The sequence below is a fragment of the Pezoporus flaviventris genome, unplaced genomic scaffold (genome assembly GCF_033815535.1).
Source record: "Pezoporus flaviventris isolate CSIRO_AGI_PZ_B2104156 unplaced genomic scaffold, CSIRO_AGI_Pfla_v1 ptg000063l, whole genome shotgun sequence".
NCBI classification, from domain to species: domain Eukaryota; kingdom Metazoa; phylum Chordata; class Aves; order Psittaciformes; family Psittacidae; genus Pezoporus; species Pezoporus flaviventris.
In genome coordinates, this window is record NW_026892611.1 from 3,577,629 (window position 1) to 3,600,800 (window position 23,172).

The window sequence follows — 23,172 nt, forward strand, 5'->3', positions numbered from 1 at the left end:
GAAGCTGATACTTACAGCAACATGACTGATGCAGGGTCAAGCTCCAGATTACTTTATCTTCATACAACTAAACTGTTTTTACAAAACAACCATTTGGGGCTAGGTAAAATAATGGCAAAAAAAGGAATCATTTCAGAACAATTTTCTTCTGCCTCACTTGGTGGTTTTGTAGCTTTGCTCCAAGCGAGCTGAAGCCAGTCACTGTTTATATTTTCTGTGTGTTCCTGGGTGTTCAGAGGAGAGCTGCAGTGTGAGGCATTGTAGAACAAGTGTTAATAAATCACAAGCCAGCGGCTGTGTCCCACCACTGCAGAAAGAGTGATAGTGTGTGCAGGCTTTCCTGGGTAGGGAAGGGATCATAAAGAGTAAGATTGGCTAGGTGAAGAGGAAGATAGTGTTGCCAAAAAGCACCTCCATGGTTTGGTTCAGAAAAGCCAGATGTCCTTTCAGCTAAAATAGGTGACCACAGCAAATGGAGTTAGTAGAGGAAGCTCCCAAGTGCTTACTGGAGCTGCAGTTTATGACGGATAAATGAAAAACTGCTGAGTGCTCAGACTCTACCAGACTTTTATTGCTTGGTTTGGAAACCACAGATTTCCTCCTTTTTACTCTTCCTCTCTCTCAGATTAAGCTGTTTTGAATCACTGGCTATTTGTGACACCCAAACGAGACCGCAGGCTTCTGTAAAGCTGCCCTTCAGCCAGGCTGTGCCAGGGCTGCTCACTGAATTGGCAGCCTACACCTTGCTTTCTCTTGCTTGTTCATATGCAGAGATCTCCCCCCAGACCTGGAAGCATTGATCTGTGGGCCTCAGCCAATAAATTGAAGTGCAGCAGATTCTCCCTTTAGTAATTCCAGATGTCTTATATCCCAAAATACACTTATCTGCAGTAGCTAGCTCTGCTTACATATGTTTTCATAACCCATTGAAGAAAATGTACATGCTAAAGCAGCAAAATTGTTAATGTGGATGAACTGATCATCGTGCCCTTAGGCTGTGATACCACTCTCATGATGTGATACATAGATGTGGAGCTTTCCAGAATATAATTCTTCTTGTTTCATTACCTCAATCATGTAAAAAACTTAATTTCCTTTGTAGCATCTTATTTTCTTTATTACCAAGAAAGAAAACTGACTGACATAGGTCATCTGTTTCCTGAAACTGTCTCAACTGCATTGAAGCTCAGTTTATGCAATGCTTAGAACACAGGTTTGATTCTTAAGTCCATGAGATGCCCATGAAAGTCTCTATTGAGTGATAACTCTTAAGGAATACAGACTTGCAGCTTTCTTTGCTCCCTTCCAGGCTGAGAATGAGTGTGGTCAGCTGAAGGAGCTCTGTGACCGGCAGGCTGAGCAACTGAGCAGAACCAGCCAGAAGCTGCAGGAAAAAACATCAGAGAATGAAGCAGATATAAAAAACCTGAAAGAGACCATTTTTGAGCTGGAGGACCAGGTGGAACAACATCGTGCTATAAAACTTCACAATAACCAGCTCATCAGTGAGCTAGAAAGTAGGTGGAGCCAAAACAAAGGATTCAAGTGAACTTTAGAGGCTTTGTTATAGCAGCAACAGGGAGGAGGCATGTCTTGATGTGTAACAAGGGCCTCACTTTAGAAATACTCCTGTTTGGGCCAGTAATAGAATGGGTTGGGTTGGAAGGGGCCTTGAAGATCATTGCATTCCAATTCTTTCTGTTCATGCACAAAGTCAGTATTTTAAGTTAGTGCTATAGAAATGTTCTTAGATACAGTCCCCAAGCTTTATTCTTCAGCCAAGTTTGTATTGCCCATTCTAGAAGTGGAATTATTGGCCTTTTAAAGAGCTTCTAGGGCAAAGCCTAGAAGAGCTGTGCAGTCAAGGTTGTTGCTGCTGCTTTGTGGAGGGGCAGCTGCCACCTGGTGGAATGAGAGGTACGTCTCGTTCTGGGGAGTGAGTGAGCCTGGATGTGTGAGTCTGTAAATCTAAGTCTGGCTTAATGCTTCAAAATAATGACCTGTTTCAGAGATGCTTGGATAATAAATCTACCGTTGATTCCATTCCTCATCCATTGACAGAGTCTGTTTAGCCTTTTTAGTGGTGTTACTAGAAGCAAGACCAAACAGGCTTGTCTGCCCTCCCATTTTCACCTTTCAGCCTTGCTCGTGTGTTTAATAATCTGTTTCCTTTTTTACTGTTCCTAGGTAAAGCAATGAAGCTGGAAGAACAAAAACAAGATACAGAGAGGCAGCTAAAGGCTCTGACTAAGCAAATGAAGGTAAGGCTTGGACTCCTTCACAAAGCAAAACTGAGATTTTCTTGCAGTATACTGGATTGAGAGAAGCATTGTAGTTTCTAGAACAACTGTAGAAAGTTCTACATCCTTTCATTCACTGTGTCTCTTCAATTATTTCTAGCTGGGTTTTTTTGCCTGTAAAGGAAAAATATAATACATCCTTTGCAAATTACTTTTGCTTTTTTTTACCTATGAACTTTTACTTTGGAACAGCCATTCCTGCTTCATGAATTATCAATAGCAGTGAGCTCTTTGCAGCAGCAGTGCCTATAGTAGTATCACAAGTCTGAATGATCCATAGCTATAGGACAAACTTTGATTTACTTTCTGTATTGGCGTGGAAAGCTCAGCATCAGTTTCTTTGGCAGTCTTGTCAATAGTGTGTAAAGAGGCAAGTGTTTGACCTCAGTGTCATCTTGAAACTGTGATGAAACCCTGGTTGCTTGTGATCACTGCAAGAGAGTGCTCAGCTCAAGTAGGTGCACTTTTACAGCAAACAGTTTGGGGTTCTGATTGCTCTTTCTAGGAAGATGCAGAAGAGTGGAGGCGTTTTCAAGCTGATCTGCAGACTGCAGTGGTTGTAGCCAATGATATTAAGTGCGAAGCCCAGCAGGAGCTCCGTGTGGTAAAGAGGAAGCTTCAGGAGGAAGAGGAGAAGAGTGCCAGACTGCAGAAGGAGCTGGATGAAATGAAGGGCAGCAACAGGTTGGTTACTTACAAAGGCTGGGATTTGAACTGTGACTGCTAACATGCATGCACACAGTGCTTTGTCAATAACAATTCATTGGCTTGGATGTGCACGTTGTCTGTTTTTAACTCTTCTGCCAGATTTTGTTGTCTCTTATTCTAAGATGTTTCTGTTCTTTTTCTTTTTGACAATCTAATTCTGTCAACTAGGCCATGAAGGTTTTAATATTAAGTAACAATTGCCAATATATTCCTACAGCTTTGTTCTCAATGCAGTATTCTACTGTGGTTTATTGCCTTCGTAACAATCTGTGCAGTTGTATTAAACCATCTGTGAAAAGTTTGGTTGGCTACATCCAGAAGAAAACCACTTAACTTGAGAGGAGTCAAGGACTGTATATGTTGACATTAAAATGAGGACAGGCTGGACTTACGTTCTGCAAGTCTGATATGTGTTAACTGAATGATCAATGCAAGTACTAGGATTCCTCATTTCACATCTCCTGTCCTTAATTTCAAACCTGTTATGTGATTAGCTGTGTTAAATGGTCTGGATGGTGACCTGGGTTAGCTTTTAGCTCAGGAGTGACTTTGTCATGCAGTGGACACACCTGTAAAACATTTGCTGTAGTCTCAGTGGTTGGAGGGGGAACAGTGATTGTGAACCATTCCGAGATACACCCCAGCAGGGTAAGGTTTATGTGTGGGGCTTCCCTCTGTGTCATGGTAAGAACAAAAGTGGCTTTTACAACTAAATCTGGAACCCGTACAGATGCCTTACAGTGTGGTTTTTATGCAGTGCGTGTACCACCTTTCATGCCAAAAATCCTACTACAATTGAAGTACTGAATAAGAGATGGAAAACAAAAGATGTATTAGAAGTGAGAACCAAAATTTCTAATGCAGACAGTGCTTTGCTCTTTTTTTTTTTGCATTGATGTAAATAGAGCAGGCAGAGCTTACGGTGATGAAAAACTGTACAGGGGGAATGAAGAAAGGCAAAATAACACAAGCCAGTCGTACTAGTTATCAATAATGTGTGCCAAAATAATATTGCTCCTCTAGATTTTTTCATTTAATCTGTTTCCTAGTAAATTCATGGCCACTGGCAGAATAGCCACGGGACCACAGTGAATCCTGTCATTTCTTTCAGGTGGAGTAGCAGTCTAGCTTTGTTGCACGTAGTTGCTTGCTGTTTTCCATTCAGGAGTTGCCACAAGCAGCTGTACAGTAGACAACAGAAAAAGGATGGGAGGGCTTGTGTGTGGAGGTGTATGGATCAGCATTCCTGGGTTGAAGAAACAGAAACACTTCTTTTTGGAAAAATAAAGGAATGTGTTTAAGCTCCAGTTTCATGATCAGAGTCCCCAGTGGATGCAGAGAAAAGCTATTACAGACTATGTGTTCAGACAAAATGATTACCAGACAGTACTTAAGTTCTGGGCTGTTTCCATTGCTAGCTTGTTCTTAAGGAAGTTTCTCTTGTATAGTATGGGTCCATATGTAAGGGTGGGAATCATATACGCGTAGTTTCCCTTTATTCTTTTTCTATCTGAAGATTGTTCTTGAAGATAATGACTAATCTGAAGACTAAACTGAATAGAAGACGACCTGCTAATTCACAAACTGGGATGTTTAGCTTCTATGTATAAGGAACATGGCTGCATTGTCAGCTCTTTGGCATAAAAAGCCTAAGCTGCAAATACTGCTTTTGAAATGATATCCCCAGAATCCATCCATCCATAGTTCCAGACGGAGGTATTCAGACATGCATTTCATTAAGTCAGATTTGGCATTTGTGTCTCCCTCTTTCACATATATGTAAATAAATGTCTGTCTCTATGTCCTGTTAACTATCTGTATAGCTTGCTTCAAATACTGCATTGGTCATGGATCCAGATATACTGTCTGCAGTGGGCAATGCTTAATCTCTTTCAAAGACAGGAGTTGAGACCCAATATTGCATGTGATTTTAATTGAAGTATAAAATAATTTAAGTATGATTTGACTCAGTGTCCATGCAGAGAGTACAGGATTTCTGTGCTGAGTGGTATGGAGAACATAATGAAGCCTATGCAAGTCACTGCCTAAACAAACCAGTGATAACAGCTAAGCACTGGAGTGTTAACACTGTACTGACCTATGAAACATATTGTTGAAGTCACCAAAGCTGCTGCTGAGAGCTAGTTCTCCACTTCCAGATGGTTTTGTATTCTGAGGTCATTATCTTCCCCAGCACCTCAGCTTCTTTCACCCAGAAAGTTCTGGAATAGTCTCATTGTTGCTTTTAGTCAGCCTTCACAAATGCTACTGCTCAGAATCAGCAGTAGATTCTGGTACGTGTGGTGACTTAGAATGCATGCTCAGCATTGGTGGAAAAAGTTTGTAGCATGATACTTTGACACAGTCTATAAAGTATTCCTCGTTTTTGTTAATGCTGAGCAGCTGTGCACTCAGCTGAGTTTCTGACAGTCCCTAGTGAAAGTTTCCTGTTGGATTTTGAAGCTCTGATTGGAAAATGTACCTTCCAAATAGCTGCTACTCAAAGGTTTCTGGCAAAATCTCAGCCATCTCTTGAGTGTCATTAGACTCCACCTCATAAATTGATCCTGAAGCCAATTTATCTTCTACGACATCCTGCCATTTTAATGTTTGCTTGTGGCTGCCTGAGTTCCTGCCTCCAAGTTTGATTTCACTGTTACGTTCTTCTAATCAGACAAAAAGTCATTTTTGGTTCAGGAACAGCCAAAGAACTTGCAGAAAAAAATCCTGATGAGGTCATCAGAGTTCATCTGAATGAAGGTAAGAGCCTCCCAAAGGCATCTTTAACACAGATTTAATGTCTAATTCTATGACTAAGAATGCTGGGGGGAGGTTGGACCACCATCAAACAAATGGAATGAGGAAGAGAGGAGTTAACTTGTCCCAAGTTAGTACCGATTGACACCTACAAATAGATTAACCCATGTTTCAAGCAGCCCTCTATGATGTTTTTACATCCTAATTAATGTTTTTCTCTGCACTAAAATGCAGAAGCTTTTACAGTCCACTGCTGTGTAACACCTGTCTCCTCACAGGTGGTGGAAATTGAAGTTACATAGTCTCCATCCTTGGAGGTTTTCAAGACCAGACAGGATAAGAACCTGAGTAACCTGGTCTGACCTCCTAGCTGACCCTGCTTTGAGCAGGAGGCTAGGCTAGGTGGCTTCCTGAGGTCCCTTCCCACCTGAATTACCCCATGATTCTGTAGCAACTTTCATCTTTTCAAAACACTCACCTTGAAATTCAAAACATTTTTTGTAGCTCTTTTAGAATTGAATATTTAAGCAGTGATTAAAAAAAGTTAGGTTTGTAACACAAAGGAAGAAAGCTGTTGCTGAAAGTACCCGAATTATGGATGCCTTTTTTTTGGCTTCGTTACACACCCATTTCCAAGCCTTTCTGGCAATACACTGTTTAGCAGCAGTGAAAGCTTCATGGTCGTGCTTTGACTTTTTCCCTTCAAGTTCTCAGAATCATTTTGGATTATGTGCCTTGAACCAAGAACATGGAAGGAAGGCAGTTGGGCTGGGAGTAGTGCTCAGAAACCAGGGAAATCCTATCTGTAATTACATGAGCAACTTCTTAGAGTAATAAAACAATTTAACCAAATCTCCAAACAGAAGTCTAAAGTGAAGGTTTCGATGTATTCCACTAATTTGCTTCTGTTCTTCCTCCTGAAGTCTCAAATGCCACAGCATGGCAGTGTTACATGCTTTTTCTCTTGGAATTAAGCTTGTACTGTGTATTAAACCCTGCTGTCAGTCTCTATGTGTTGATGTGCTGCTCATTTGTGCCTGTGTTTTGCGGCTGTTCTGTTTTATAGAGGTTCAATAGTTCATTCTGCTATCACTGAAAGCAAGCAAACTAGAATGTCAGAGCAGGGTTCTCCAAGTGCTCCAACTCACTAGTTAGTGACTTCTCAGAGTTGTGTAGGATTATTTGGGGGTTTTGGTTTTATTTTGCTGGACAGATTATTCCATGCCCTTTAGTATAAGAACCCTGAAACAGGTGCTGTGACTGAGGTAGGGCAGTTGCCTGGAGGGGTTTATGTACCTATTTTAAATTGATAGTCCTAAATTATTAGAGGAGAGGAAAGCCAGGAACACACTACCAGCCCTGTCCTTTGAAATTGGTTCCCTGGCTTTAAATACTTAATTTCTTTCTGTTTGAGCAGCAAAGATTTCTTTTCCTTGTACTTTGTAATGCTGTTTGCTCATCATCTCCCAAAGCTGAATTAGTGGAGTGTTAAGGCACTCCTCCAAACTTCCTAGCAACACCATCAGCATTTCCCCTGCTTTCTATTTAGAGATGATGGGGTGATTAATGTAGAGAGCTTTACGTCAGGATGGGCATTGTAACTTCCTCGATTGTTGTCTGTATCTCCATAGGTGCCTGATCTCTACCAGCTAACACAGCCCTGAATGGAGGCACAGCCAGGCCTGTGGGACACTTCAGGACATATCTTCAACTTGCAGCTGAAAAAGGGAAGTTCCAATTTGAAAAAGCACCTGAAGCTTTTTGTTGGCCTGCAAAAGTCAAGGGTACTGCAAAGTGTGAATGCTGCTCAGGTCCACCTCCTCCTCATGGGGAAGTGCCTATTTCTTTGTTTCAGAAGGCTTCTTGCTTCAGAAGACTCCATGAGGTGGAAGAAGTTCTGAATTAGTCCAAAGCCAATGAGGCCATGAGAAGTAATCCCAGAGATCTGGGGAACTGAAATAATTGAGGGCTTTTTGGAGGGATGGGGATTATTTGCCCTGACACAGAAATTCAAACATGCTATTTTAAGCTTAAGCAAAAAATAAAACTGTGTATGTCTAACTTGTAAAATTGAATGTACATACACATTATGAATTCTCCATCTAGTATTATATTCCTAGATCTCTGTGTGTCTAAATACTTATGTATATGGATCGGTATGTGTGTATATATATGCACACACAAACTCAAGAAGTAGGTTACTGAAATCCAGCAGAAAAGCTAAATAGAAACATGAAGTTGTTTTTCCAGTTTCAGCTGCTTTGATAGTTTCACATCTTTAATACTGTATTGACAAGGCACTCACCACTGGGTGGCATGTCTGACTTGGTGTGTTTTAGGAAGTGGGGTGGGGCCCAAGGAGTGTGTCCTGCTATGACTTTGACAGAGAATGTCGCATGTGAGGTTTGTCCTGGCTGTGAGAACTGCAGATGGAGAGATCTGAACAAAAATGAATATATCAAGCCCCTAGTAAATATCCTCTCAGAAAGGAATCTTTCTCGTGCCCTTAACTCAGGTGAAGTATAGGATGATCAGGGAGAACTTGCTGAAGTTCAGCTTTCCAACTGGAGACGCCTGGAGACAGCCTTACTTGGATGCTAAGGAGAAACTCAGAACTCACCGTCTCTACCAGGAGATCATCAGGATTTATTCCAGGACTGGAATTTCATGTTTTGGCTGTGGGATTCCCATCTCTTCGTTCTGGATGTGAAGACCTAGCAAGGGCCTGGTCTCAGAGCAGGCTGAGCTAGTAGAGAATTCTGCAGGATGTCCTGGCTTTGGCATGGCCTTTACCGTTGTGCCGTGCTCCTGGAGTGCATGTATATATGCACACTTGTGTTACCTTTCTTTTCGGTGCTGGCAGCTGTTGAATGTTGTTTTCTTATGTTTAAGAAATATATATTAAAGTGCCAAATAAATGCTTAAGTGTCTGGAATTGTCTGCTGCCTGCCCTTGGCCTCTCTTCCGTTCTGTGCATCAGTAGCTGTGTGTCTCTTTGTATCCTTTGGAGTTCAGGAGGAGTCACAACAACAACAGGAACTTTATCAAAGACTAAATTGCAGAGTAATTATTTTTGAACATCTGGTTTTGTGGTCCTAGGCCACCTGTAACAAAGAGCAGCTTAGAAATTTCCCAAACACGTGGAGGTTGCTGTTGCCAAACTGTACATTAAGCACAAAGACTTGCACCTTGGTGGTCTGTTTTCCACATATTCCACACCCAGAAACTAAGGAGACTAACTCCTGCTGATAGAGAAGAGCTCATTGCATCTACTTCTCTTGCCAATGAATGAAACGAGGCAGTGGTTTTGTGAAGAAGGCTGCACATTTTAATTCCTTTGTGGCTAAAGTGCTCTGTTTCCTCCTGGAGCTGCTCCACTTAAGCCAGCTGCACTTGCAGCATTTATCTATATAAACCATTCATTCTTGTTTCAAAGAAAGCATACATAAATGACTTTTAGTTCAAATCAGTCCTTTTTGTAGCAGAGCTTACTTGGTCTTCTTGGATGGCCTAAGCTATACTAAGCTGAATAAATTCTGTGTACAGGGAGTCAATTTGGTTTGGAGTTATAGCTTGTCATTAATTTTTCTAAGTCACGTTTTCCTATCCTGTCCTCCTGAATTAGCTTGCTACTGCAAGTTAAGCTCTTCTGCTTATCTCTTAAGAAACCTATATATGTACACATATGTGCATCACCTTACCATACAGATGTTTTTTTTCCTCATTAAAAATGGAAGATGCTCACCAGGTTTTATAATGCTCCATTGCTTGTTGGCTGGCATGTGTGGTTTTAGTTGAAGCGAATGAGTCTCGGCACTATTCTTCCTGCATTTTGTGCCAAGGTTTGCAGCATGAGAGGACTCAGTTTTCTGATGTGATTGTGTTTAATCTAGGAGGTTGTTTCAGGGTACATTAGGAGCCTGTTACAAATATACAAACTTCAGATCACAGGAAGCATCCTGACAAAATTGGAACCGGTAGCAGCTCCAGCACTTGAGTCTTTGTAATTACCCTGCACAATGCCAGAGTAATGGCATGTGATTTCTCAATGGACTTTTCTGTGGCACAGCATAGAGGCTGGTCTAGTTACTCTAACTTTATTTAACACGTTTGCACCCTTCTGCATTCAAAGGCTAGACTCTGGGAGACGAGTCTGAGGCTTGGGCTGTTCTTGGAGTTAAATCCTAACCAATGAAGTGATGGTTGCCTTGAGCATACCTCTGGCTTGCTTTAGTCTCAAGATTTGCCACTTGGCCTCCAGGCAGTTACTATTCCTTTCTTATTCTGTTAATACTCTGCAAACCTTGTATACATACCCTTGTTACCTGGATAACTAGACAGAACTCTAGCATAGTAGCCTATTTAATCCTTGGAAGTGTAATGGGTTGCAGTGGATGGCTTGGTATCTTGAGGCAGAAATCTATCATTCCTCTATACTTTACTTAGAAAACAGGATTGCTTTAGCTTTTGTGTAACTTAAGTGTAGATACTATCACCTGTTGGTCTGGTTTATGCTTTATGAAGCCATAAAAGGGAAACTAGGGTAGAACTTAAAGTTAGTCAGCAGAACACTGGCTCCCTCAGAGCTTTGTGAATCTTACCCAATCTCCTTTCCTCCTTATTGGATTAAATGGAGCATGGAACTGAAATGGCTTTTTCTCTAGCCATCTGCCTTTGCAGGCTGCCCTGGCACACAAGGAGCTTGAATGAATTAGCAAAGAAATAGCCAATGTCTGCTTAAAGACAGCACCTTCTTAAGCGCTGCCAGAAATGGAAACACGAGTCATTCTTACTCTCTTATTCACTGACACCCTTCAGACCCCTGTATTTTGTAGACTGTGATACCAAAAGGAAAGATAACTCTGATGTCTATTTTTAGCTCAGTGGAAGTTGTTCAACCCCATAGGCACTTTCTGGATGGAGACCTCCAGCCTTCTTATGAAATGATTTCTGGTTTTGCATTCACATAGCTCTTGGTGCCTGCAGTGCTTAGAAGTAAGGAAAAGTGGTGACCTGTAAATTAGCATGCATTTCTTAAGCAGCCAGGAGAATAGGAAAGTAAGGTATAAATACTCTCTTTTTTTTATGTGACTAGACTGTGTTATTAATTGCAGCTTTTCTAAGCCAAAGCTGAGTAACTATACTCAAAGTCTACCTGAAAGCTACTGGGTAAGTACAGTGTCAGTGCTAAGCAACGTTGGCCAAACCTGTAAAATGTGTGGTATGACTAGAAGCAGCAGTTACATTGGATGATTACATCTGCTATGTAACACAGCTGTGGTCTTCCATGTACTAACTCCTTTGAGCACCTAATCTTGACTTCAGATTTTCTTTTCAATAGAGTAACTTAATGATCCTTCCTGTTAAAATATGAGCCTTATTGCTGTTTTGAGTTTGCCTCTCTTCATTGCAGCCATTGAATGTTGGTATTCTTGTGTTTGCTCGGATGAAGCACTTAATGCTTTTATTCCCCCATATAGCTGCCTAAGGATTGTGATCGAGGGTTTGTATGTTCAGCAGATGTCCTTGTTGATAAACTGTAAGAGTTGAGTTGCCAAAGTTTTTCAGTATAAAATAGGTTTTCTGGTTAAATTTTTATGGCTCTTATCTGAACCTGTCGTTATTTTATTTTCAGTGGAGGCATTCTAACTGGTAACAATTACTCCACCAATGGCCACACCAACTAAAAACATACAGTGTAAAATAACATCTTTCTCTTTGGTTACTTTCCTCGTTACACACCGAGGACCACAGTAGCCCCTTGGCCCCTGTGCTGTACTGAAAGCCCATCTTCAGGTAATTACTGATCACTCACAAGTCTCAAGTTTTTTTTATCTATGATAATTCTCCATCCTGCTTGAGGGTGGGGAATGGAGTTGATATGGTTAACAATGCAGGAAATTTTGTTAGGTTCAGTGATTTCATGTTTGCAGGCACTTCAAGGAAAGAACATGAACCTTCTAATGAGTGGTCCATGTTCTGGGCATTACAGTAAAAATGTGCATTGTTGGATTTGCCTTACCACACATATAAAGACCTTTAATCTCTACTTGCACTTCCTGTTGCCCCTGACTTTGATCTGGTTTCTGCTTTGCAGGCTGATAGCTGAAGAGGTAGAATCTCTAGAGGCAGATACAAGCAACCGCTGGCAAGGAGTCTGCATTAGCAGAGCATCTCCCACACCATCAGAATCTGCAGCCACTGTGAAGTCACTGATAAAATCATTTGACTTGGGATGCTCAGGTATTTGAACACTGTATTTTGTAGTAAAAAACATTTCTAGCAGCAAGCAGGTAATTTTTGCCTTTTTGTGCTGCTCCTTAATGGATATTTTCTGTCAGTGCTTGCTACATAAATACTACCTGTGGCGTATCACGACATCAGTGGTTCCTTGTTCTGATGAGAGAGACATAGTTGGTTTTGAAATGCAGATGTTTCCATGTTTTTTCCTTGCAGGTAGCACTGGACAAAATATCACAGTTCACAAAGTCCCCAGAAGCCCTTTAAGTGGAATTCCAGTGAGAACAGCCCCAGCAGCTGCTGTTTCCCCCATGCAGGTACAAGGAGCTGTTTCCGTCCTCATAGTTTTAAAATGCAGTGTTTGCTGCAGCGTGGCTTAGCTTCGGCATGCCAACATGCATATGTTGACAAGGGGAAGGGGAAACTCATCTGTTTATTTGCTGCGAAACATAAAATGCTGTAGGGCTACTAACAAAAAGGATCAAAGTGAGTTTGTCTTTACCTTCAGCTTAGAGTCTCAGTGGATAGATGTGAACTCTTTGGAATACGATTCTGAACTTTAGTCACTGTTGACCAGAAAAATAGGTGTTGCTTGTTCGGAGTGAGTTACCAGAAATATCAGACTAAACTACATAGCTGGTGTGTAAGCCAAGACATGTGGGGTAATGAGTTTTTAAGATGTCTGCTCCCAGCTATCCAGTAAGATCATACATTGCTGAATGAAGAGCTCTTGCAATTGGGGTATTTTGCCTATTGAATCACAACTCTCTGGAATATCAGACTGCTTATGTCACTGCAGCAATTTCTGTTAGCAATTATCAAACCTGTGGTGCAATGTTACTGGAAATAGTGCTTTTGTGAATGACAGAGAAGCAAATGCACCGTGCTTCCCAATTTCTGTATATGCTAAAGATAGCATGCAATCAGCCTTCTGACCTTTCTAGGCTAGAGAAGCCATTGTATGTTTTCTGACGAGGTAGTCACTGAATTTACAACAGGGTGTTCCTCTCTCACTCTGGGTAAAAGACAGTTGTGGGACTAAAGTGTTTAGGTGAGTACTCTGAACTCAGATGACTTTGAAAGGCTACTTAACAAATGTGTGAGCACAGTTCCTTCAAAGAATCAGCAACGGAAGTTAAAAGAATGGGATTAAACAGATGTCTGGGAACCTTCTGCTAATGCTTGACTTGAGGGAGTGTTAATGCTGAAAACTGGTGCCAGGGCTTCAGAGAGAAGAATCCTTCCGACTTATGACTTGAGGTGCTGGGGGCAGAGGCAGGGTTAGGAACAGGCATTTTTACTTTTGGTTTGTGACACTAGATTCTGTTTGGCAAAAGGAAAATATGATACAAATGGGAACATGAAATAGTTTAGGAATGAATGTGTTACCAGCTAAAAATATTGTCCCTTTGTTAATTTATTTTTCACAACCATTTCTGCAGCTCTAGGTGCAGCTGATACCTTGTTGAAGGGTTTCTGTATCCCTCTGCCTTCTGAGGTAGCAGAAACATATCTTCTTTCTGCTTACCTATTTAAACATGGTATCTGATATTCTTCTAATTATCTTTTGTACATTTCTTTCACAGAGACATTCTGTTTATAATAATGCCAAGCCAGTTAACAAAGGTGTTGCCAGACATGCAGATCTTTCAGACCTTCCTCTTGCAGGTAGGTTGCAGTAAACATACAAATGTTGCCTCTTTTTACCATTGAAAGCTTGCCATTAACTGTTGGCCTCTGCCTGGGCCATTGTTCCTCTTCTTGTATGGTCAAAGGAAACAAAGTGTCTTCAGAGTCTTTGTTTCAGAGAGCTTATTAATTTTGTTGTGTTTCCATTCCCATCTTGATCATAGCCTTAGAAACCTAAAAAATAGCTGATTTGTAATGGCTTGCCAACATAAACTTGCCTTCTTTATTCCAAAGTGTCCGTGGCACCTCTCTAATCCATGCTGTGGAACTGGAGAGGATTGGATTTTGTTCAACATGTATGTATCTGGAACAAGGCCAAAGCACTGTCTTTTCAGGGTTTATTTGTTTTTAAATTGAGCTTCATTTGAAATACATTAAACATTGTAGATACCGATATGACTGGTTTAGGAGCAGTCGTATTTGGGCTTGAAATAGTTTGTTTTGAGAGTTCTCAAGAGATGCGTTTGTTTTTATTTCACACTTTGCTTTTGTTCTCTTGTCATTTAATATTCTCTTCTACCAGTGTTTGTTTCCCATTTTCTCTAGGGCTCTTTATTTTGATTATCTAGTCCTGAATGTAGTTGTTGCATTGTAATCAAAGCTAGTAACAACAGATTATTGAGTTTTTAAGGACAGCTGAAATACATTCCTGTAGTGAAACCTCAGTGAAACTGCAGGGAAGGACAAAGTCGTCAGTCACAACTTCTTCATTGGTAGACTGGATTTTCTGCAATAGTTTGCTGTTACAGGCGAGAAATTAGAACCTGTCTTCGTTTTTGGACTCTTCAGTTAATCTGCTAAGCTTTTCCCCATCGTTCAAAGCTGAAGAGGTACTGGATCTGAACAGCAAAACGAGTTATAGGGTAGATGGCAGCATAAATAAATAACATCTTTTTCTATGCTACTGGCTTCTCCTGCAGAAATAAATGCTAAGCAAGCAGAAATTATCAGTGGGACAGGCAGAGTTTACTTACTTGTATTAGTTGGTTTCCAGTAAATGACTTGCATAAGAGTGTGCAATAATTCTAAACAGAATTTAAGACCTTTTTAATCTCTACGAGTTTACTGTAGAGTGAAGTAATCTATCAACTGTGCAATGTAATGCCAGTCCTTAATAATAAATGTCCCACTTCAGGCCATGGATAATTACTGTTGTTACCCAGAGACAATTGTTCTGTAAAAATCTGTTGAATATGGTTTACCATCTAACAAGTTCCTGTATTTACAGCTTCTCTTTGTACCTGGATTTAATTTAGTTCCAATAATCCATAGCAAAGGCTTATTCACTATAAAGCTGTAATAGCTCTGGTTCCAATCTAAATACCTCTAGAAGGCAGTTGATCCAAGCCCTATGCAAACAACACTGAATTAAAAAATATCCCCAGGGAAATTCAGAGTGAAGTAGTCTCCATAATAATAATCTTCTGGATGATTCCATCTGAGCACTACCACAGTAGGGTTCTGTGATGTCCTTAATGTGACCCAAATGTTACATCGTTGGAGAGGGTTTACTTTGTGGAGAGAGCTGATCTTTGCCTATGATCTTTTCATTTAGAATCAGAAGTTTACTTGGAGTACCTAAAATAAGTCAAAGGAAGGATTCTGAAGTAAGACTCAAAGTACAAAGCTGGATACTGTTAACTTGCACCACTTCAGGCACTACTGTATAATTCAAACCAGTAACCACAAAGTTCCTTTAAATACTGCAAATAGTGTTAACAGAATGGGATTTTTCCTTCTGTTGCATATTCCACATGTAATTATTATCCTGTTTCTCATTCCAAATGACTCCTAATATGCCTCCTCCTTCATCTTTTCTTTCCATCTAGATGATGCCAATATTCTTTACACCTCTCTGGGATCCTTCCTTCTCCTTCCTTTTTCTGTACCATCTTTTTCTGTGAAGACATCCTGAATGATTAGCACAGCACTTCCTGATTAGACCATGCCATTAGCCAGTCCAATTATGTTAATGGCAATTTAACAGTGCCCCTTTTTTGTTATAAGCTAGCAAGAAACCTACATTCCTCTTCATAAGATTCACATTTTGTTTAGTTATATGCCTTTTGCACTAGATCTGTTTCTCTGAGCAGAATTTGCTTAAGTTTGAAACAGTCCCAAGAATCATTCATTGGTTGCCTGTCTGACTGGTGTGACTTTAAATTTGAGGCAATTCCCCATAAATCCAGCATAAAGAGGAGCTAGAAGAGTCATACGTTTGGAATATATAGTGGAAAAACAACACAAAGTATGTTGTGTGCCATTTCTTGTTTGCTGTGGGTTCATGATGCACACAAAGAAGGGACAGTGAGTGGAAGGAAGGAAGACCTTGACGAGGGTATATGCAGTTCAGTGCAAAACTCTGTCAACAGCCAAGCTGCGATGGTTTCTGTCCTTTTCCATCTGGACTAAGTAGATGGGAACTTATCAGCCCTGTATGCTGTGGAGAAAAGGTGCAAAATGCCTATAGCTCGCAGCAGCTGCACATGCTTACAAAATTCAGGAGGCAAAACTAGGGCAGCTGCATGCCTGTTTATCTGGCAACTGCTGATACACATACCCCACTCACTGCTGAAAAGCAATTAAGGGCTGGTTCAGTGATAGACACCTTTGCTGAAGGCGAGATAAAAAGGAATTCACACCTCTAGGTGATGTGGCATTAACTGATAATGAACATTGGGAGGGAACTGAAAAGGAGAACAAATTGTGTTGTACAATCAATTAATTTCTGATAACAACTCATAATGTGCTGGCATAGATCCGGCCTTGTTGACAGTTTGTCTACAGAAAGGAAGCAGCCAGCTTTCCCTGTGTAACACATCACTGTACCTCATGACTGATGTGAATCAGGAGATAATTTGTTTTCTATGATCTCTTTAGCTTCTCTTAAAAAACCTATTGGATTCTATGGCTACTAATTTTGTTGATTTTATACATATATACACACTTGTATAAATATATACCATTTAAAATGTTACATAAAAATATGTAATATGTGTAATAAAAATGTAGATGCATCAGCTGTGAATATATTGAGACTTCCCAAAGTCCTGTCAGATAGAATGCCAAGCATCATATGATAACAGCTGCCCCTTGCTGCTGCCTGGAGCTGGGTTGTGTTCAGGAGACAAGAGGTTTTCTTGTTACAAGTGACTAATGGCAGAAAATGAATTCTTGTAGTAGGGCTGGCCAGTCATCTGCTGAAGATATCTGGTGATCAGCTTTTGAACCTTGAAGACTGTAGATTTTGGTATTTCCCCTCATTCACCTGAGGCCCCTACCCCCCAGCAGGAGTATCAATCACAGGAAACCAGGCAGTCTGTACTGTTGAAATCATCAAAGCCATTCCTTGTTATGATCACCTCTAATCTGCTCAAGGTTTCCTAGCCCCATGTGTGTTTAATGAACAAATGAGTACATTTGTTTAGAATCAAAACAACTCACTGCATATTGTGTGCTGGGTGGCAGGACAGTGATTAATCAAATTCCTCAGGCTGCAGACTGACAGGAGTTTTTTTTAATTCCCACAGACCTTCTGAAGGGGAGAAATGAAGAGCTGAAACCAGACCATTACCTGCGTAAAAGCCCCTCCCTGGAATCCCTGAGCAAACCTCCTGTGGCCTTCAGCAGCAGAATGCTTACCTCTACCCCCAGCAGCTTGAAACCCCAAAGCAAACTCAGGTACCAACTGTTTCCTGGGGAAAAACAGCACACAGAAAGACTGACAGCATTACCTGACACTATGATGGATGTTTTAATCTGGTGGACCCCTGTCTCCAGTGGAAACTCTGCTGGCTACTGTGTCCGGTTCAGAATTACCAGGCTGTAGCAGATCCGGGTGTCATAATTCAGATTATAATAACCAAAGTTATGTGTAAAATGAGCAATCATGGTAAAATAAGGAATCATGGCAAAATGAGGCTAGCAAGCTCTCAGGAGCCACTAAGTTATGTACAAGAATTCCATCATGTGTACGAGTGATGTTACTGTGGCTTTGCAGCTAAAAGCTTGGAACTCTAGGGAAAAGGTGGACACAATTTTCTTCTGTCTTGACAGAAGATGTATTTTCTTCTGATCTCCACCATTATTTCCAGCAGTAGAAGCTGTAGAGTGGAGACAGTGCAGGTGTTTTGACTGTTGGCCTTGACTGCAATACAGGTTCCAGATTTTTCATTTTATTCAAGAACTCATTCTGCAGCAGAATTGAATGTGAATTTGCTGCTACAGATTCTTTAGATAGTTTCTTTCCATTCTACACTCTATATTCCAGTTTTCAATATGTGAAGCAAGAGATATGTGAAAATGTTATAAGTGGAGTTGGTGAAAATAGTAGCAGAAATGCATGGTTAACATGCGCCATCAAACATCCATGGGCTGCTGGTTTTTCACCTTTTTGTATGCAGCGATACCAACTGGATTTGTCACATTTAAGGGCAAATACAGGATGAAAGTTCTGAAAGCTGTTACGGTTTGGTTTACAGTTAGGTTCTGTGCTGCCATTCTGCTTTGTCATGCAGATGTTATTTACACACTGGTAAAGAATAAGAGACTTCAAGCATATTTATCTATCCTGTTTGCTTCCCTGGATTAGTGTGGAGAGAAAGGACCCACTGGCAGCCCTGGCTCGAGAGTATGGTGGTTCAAAGAGGAATGCTCTGTTAAAATGGTGCCAAAAGAAGACTGAAGGTTACCAGGTAAGGGAATAGGTACAATTTTACTTTTCTCTGGAGTGTAATTCATCACTTCCTTATAGGTGTGCAGAAAGCAATGTCACTTCAAAGAAATATGTATATTTCAGTCTGCTGATTTTCATGTTTACTTCTACTGGGTGTTTCCATCCTCTTCCTTCAGATTTCTTAAACACTGGAGTCCCCAGTATTACATTTTCATAAGTAATTCATGTACGAAACCCAAAATACTGCATCAGAGGTTGCTGATGGTTAGAAACAGAGTGTATATGTGCAGCAGCTTCAATTCAGCATCCATTTTTGAAATTACATTGTAATATTTTTCTGTAAGTTTCTGTGGGCATTGGGCTGTTGTGAGAGATTTTCATTGGTCATTTCTGTAAAAACCAAAGAAATATTTCATTGTGTGTCCTTGACCAAACGAAGCTTGCAGCTTGGAGCCCTGCTCTTTCTAATCTCCTGCAGTTTAACAGGGATTTTACAAAGCAAGTTTTGACTGCTTGAGAATGGGTCATTTCTTTGTAGAGTGAATCCAGTTCTTATATGGCCGTTGCTGTGCTTACCAAACTCTGCCTGGTGTTTGTATGCAGTTGGGTTAGGCCTTTGATTCTGCTTGTAACTGAGCTGTAGAAGGCAATTACAGACCAGCTCATCCTGTGATATATGTTGGGTGTGCAGGGCAGTCTTGGTTTGATATAATGTTGAGATTTTTCTTTCTGAAGAATAATATTGTTTGTTACTTAGAGCAGAAGACAAAAGCTGTTATCACCACATGATACGCACCCTGGAGCAAGTCTTTAATAAAAGCAGATTCCATCTTTTAAAGTAAATAATAAAATACTTTTTTTTTCTTCACAACCAGCTCTTTATGAAGCATTAGCTGCAGGGGGCAGGAGTTTGGAAGAAAAAACAGTAGCTTTGCCCTTTAAATAAACTGAGCTATAAAAGCCTGAGTCATTTCTTAACACTGGCACATAACACTTGCACTGATTTCACAGGACAGGTATCAGAAAAAGCTTTTGATTTTAGACATATCTTAGAAAGAATAAAGCCAGGGTTAGCATTTTGCCCCAGGTTCTGTGAAACTGCCTAAAAGGCAACAGTGCTGTCCCCTGAAATTGTCTGCTCTTTTCTGTGTTGATCTGTTTTGTATCTCATCTACTAAAATCCTCCTGATCTTGGATTTGGAAGTGTGGGGGAACAGTCACGTCCAGTCCTCAGAAAACAGTTTATGAAATACAACTTTTCTAAGTCTAACTCCTGTTAAGCAAACTCATCTCGAGGAACACTTTCTCCTGACAGTGTTGCTCTTTTTTATTTCAAATGTTTTTTTGTGGTGAGCTTCTTCCACTTCTCTTAGAGCAGTGTAACTTTGAGTTCACTGGAAGGAGTGCTCTCTGAGAGTCAGCCTGTAGTTTTCTTTCTCTGATTATACCCAAGTTGGACTAAATGTATTGCTTTTAGAAATTATTACCTGGCTTTGCAAATACAGAGGCCTGTCCTGATTCTGTAGGTACCAGATGGGCACTAGAAGTGACAAGTATTCTCTCTGTGGTAGAAAAGAAAAAGAATCTTGTTTTTCTGCGCTGAACCCAAGTAGTAGAGCTAACAGTGGATCAGATAGCAGGCCACCCAGGAGGTATGCAGGCAATCTGGGTCTGTTTGTTTTTCCTTTTAGTATTAGTCTCTGGAGGGAAAGTATGTCCAGGCTTCAGGGGACAGTGGAAGTCTTTGCTTCAGATATGGCTGCTGGTGTGTTGTTGCTACGCCACTGTCCAGATGATGTTTCAGGAAAAGCTTTGTCAGTTCAGCTCCTGCTCTGGTGAGGCTCTTGTTCTGTTCATGGCTGTCCTCTGTCATTACTCTTTCTAAAGCAGCAGAATGAGTTCTCAGCAGTTTTTGAGAACAAGCAGGCAGAGCACTGACAAACACTCTGTAGTCCAGGAGAGCCTCAGAAGTTCAGACTCTGGTGTGGTGAGGGGCCTTATTACACAGAATTGTAAGATCTCAGGGCAGAAATTAGAGGGAGATGAACCAAAGAACAAACATGATGTTGATTTATGGTGAGTGTCTTGCCTCTCTATCTTCACTGCTGCACTTAGAGGCATTATCTCTTGGACATTCTTCCTCAGGTTCTCTTTCCATTGCTCTCTTTGTGGTGCGTTAACTAGCTTTTCTTGAACTTGCTTTTCCCAGACCCTTGCACTCTTAAGATAAGGCTGATAGTAAACTCCACAGGGAATTTTTATCCTTGTGTACAAAGAACTGGAGTGGAGTAAAGAACGTCATCCTCCTTCCTGCCTTCCTTCCACTGCAATGGTGGGAATGAGGTAATGAACTCCACTGAGAAGGAGCCCAGTGATGTGCATAACTTCTTTTCCGTCAATAATACCACTGTCTGTGAGGCATCATCTGTGCAAATCCCAATATAATCTCTCTGTCATGTTCGATCATGAAGCCCAGAACCACACATAGCTTTGGACACAAACTGTTCTCAGCTCTGTGACATAGTAGAATGAGAGAATAAGACTTGCTGCTTGGCTGCTTAACTTCTTTTTTTCAGTGTCCAAATGTACTGCCTTTAAGGTTTAGTAACAGTTCCTGATCTGAGCTGGTGAGGAAGAGGGAGATTCCTTTGTTTAAATTATGAAGATACCAGATTTCATTAAATAGTATGAACAAAATGGATTAGAATAACTGATATTCTCAGTAGCAGCTACTACCAGTGTCCCAGATTCCTTGAAGAAAGCTGGATTAGTGACCTAGGAAGGTATCTGGGGATAAGACCTAGGGACCAGCACACAAGGCCCAGCTTTTTAAATGCTTTAATCCATACAAGGCTTATCCTATAGATAGAAATTGACATCCTGCTCCTGACATATATTATAGAATCATTTAGGCTAAAAAAGACCTTAAGGATCATCAAGTCCAACTGTAATCAAGTCCTTTCATTGACTGCAGTGGGAACATTCCCTGGCTTTGAACTTCAGCATGTTCCCCAGGAGGCAATCTAATAAAACAAGAGAGGGACGCTGGAGGGAGTTGAGGGAAATGCAGCACACATTATTGGTGGCCTGCAGGGGATTTTTTGTGTTTTTAAAAAAAAGAAATTGCGTGAATTGACAGTAACTGAGTGAAAACCTGAAAGCATCGATGCTTTTCTGATGTGCTGTGTCATTTCTAAGATCCCCGTTTAAACAGTGAGTTGATACCTAAAAGATGTGAATGCAGAAGCGAGAGTAACTATTTAGAATGTGAATCACTACAATGAAAATGAAGTGGAAGTTCAGTTTAATGACTGTGAGAAAAGAATATGAAAGTGGGATTGCATAAACTGTGGCATAATCAGTGGTATTGATTTCAGTTTTAATTCAGTGCCTAAATGACTGTTATCTGGCGTTTTGGCCATCCGTTTTGAATAACTGTGCAGGGGAGGTGCTAAAAAATTCTCTGCAGTAAGAGGAACTGTAGTGAAATAAGACTTTGGGTTCAGTGGCTTTGTGCAAAACTTTCTTTCAGGAAAATCTCCCACTTAAAAAACCCCAATCTTAATCTAATGTATGGTTCCCTATAAGAATTGTGACCTGGCACATGATATCTTTTGCCAGATATGCATAGACTGTTCCTTCTGCTTCTCTGTATTTGTTGACATCATGGTGTATAATGTAGGGTGATGAGATGACCAGATCTGAGAACAGCTTTTGTGGCTCTGGAACTCAATTACCACAAGTCCTTTAAACCACAAAGCCTGCTGAGAACAAGTTATTTATGTTAAAATAGCTTTTTCTCTGTTGTCTTGTGGGTTTTTCTTCCATCTATTTAAAAAGATCATACATCATAGCAACAGTGTGAAGTAGAAATTGGGTGCCTCTTTTCTAATAGACTCTTTTCCTGTGAGTCGTAACTCCTGGAAGCTGCTGAGAGTCATTCTTGTTGCATTATCACCTTCCATAATCATATCATTAGTGACTGTAATGTTATTTAAGTGCCCTGGTTCTGTTTGCTCTCTGTGGAGACCATTTGTCAAGGGGCCAAACCTCTCTAGATTAAGTCTATTGCTATCCACAGATGTATTGTGAAAACACGGAACATCAAGAGGCACTTAACCCATGATCATTAGAACTGAGGATTGTTGTTTCTGCCACATATACCCTCTCCAGAGAGGGGAGGGAATTGCTACCATGTTAGTGAATATGTTTTGCTTAAAACAACTATTTCTGTGATATTTCCAACCTCTGCACATCACCTACAGCACAGAGGAAAAGAGAACTTGAGACCAACACTTTTCTCCAATGCACAATCATCATTATTCTATCAGTTGTGTTTGGTTTAACAGGACCCATTTGGGATCCACTTGTTGAAGAACTACTATCTCTTATAGTAAAACTGGCTGTGCAGTTGTCTTAACTAGAGGAATGCTAAATAGAATGGGACAAAGAATGTTCTAGAACTGTCAAAGGGAAATGGCAGCTATAGCTCTGAAGACTTTTATATTTCACATATTCCTGACCTGTGCATTGAAGCCATTGAATTCTGTCATCTCCGTGACTCCTGACAACATCAGTACACTGGTTTATGGAGGGAAGGCAGCAGACATCTTCAGGAAAAGAAGCAATGCTCCCTACTAGCACTGGCACCAACATCAGATGGCTGATAAGTTGGTATTAATCTTATTGGCATTTGCAGGGCCAGCCTTGGAGTGAATTTTTTATCATCTGGAGGAATCTCAAGAGCATGGGGAACTGCTAACCAGAGCGGTTTTTATGTAGCTTTCATGTTGTGCAAGTAGT

At 40.7% G+C, this 23,172-nt stretch overlaps 1 protein-coding gene across 10 annotated transcripts in view; it reads left to right on the top strand.

Moving 5' to 3' along the window:
• The window catches only part of SPECC1 (sperm antigen with calponin homology and coiled-coil domains 1), a 94,916-nt gene that overhangs the window by 53,942 nt on the left and 17,802 nt on the right, over positions 1–23,172 (top strand). For 7 of the 10 annotated variants that reach the window (XM_061470201.1, XM_061470203.1, XM_061470200.1 and 4 more), the window contains 8 exons: positions 1,310–1,517; positions 2,188–2,261; positions 2,806–2,984; positions 11,863–12,008; positions 12,222–12,322; positions 13,592–13,673; positions 17,225–17,375; positions 18,286–18,388. In XM_061470201.1, the coding sequence (XP_061326185.1) occupies positions 1,310–1,517; positions 2,188–2,261; positions 2,806–2,984; positions 11,863–12,008; positions 12,222–12,322; positions 13,592–13,673; positions 17,225–17,375; positions 18,286–18,388 (1,044 nt within the window). Of the gene's footprint in view, positions 1–1,309; positions 1,518–2,187; positions 2,262–2,805; positions 2,985–5,682; positions 5,769–7,396; positions 8,701–11,862; positions 12,009–12,221; positions 12,323–13,591; positions 13,674–17,224; positions 17,376–18,285; positions 18,389–23,172 lie in introns of those variants that run through there. The other 3 variants (XM_061470208.1, XM_061470209.1, XM_061470210.1) reach the window with 3 other exon arrangements.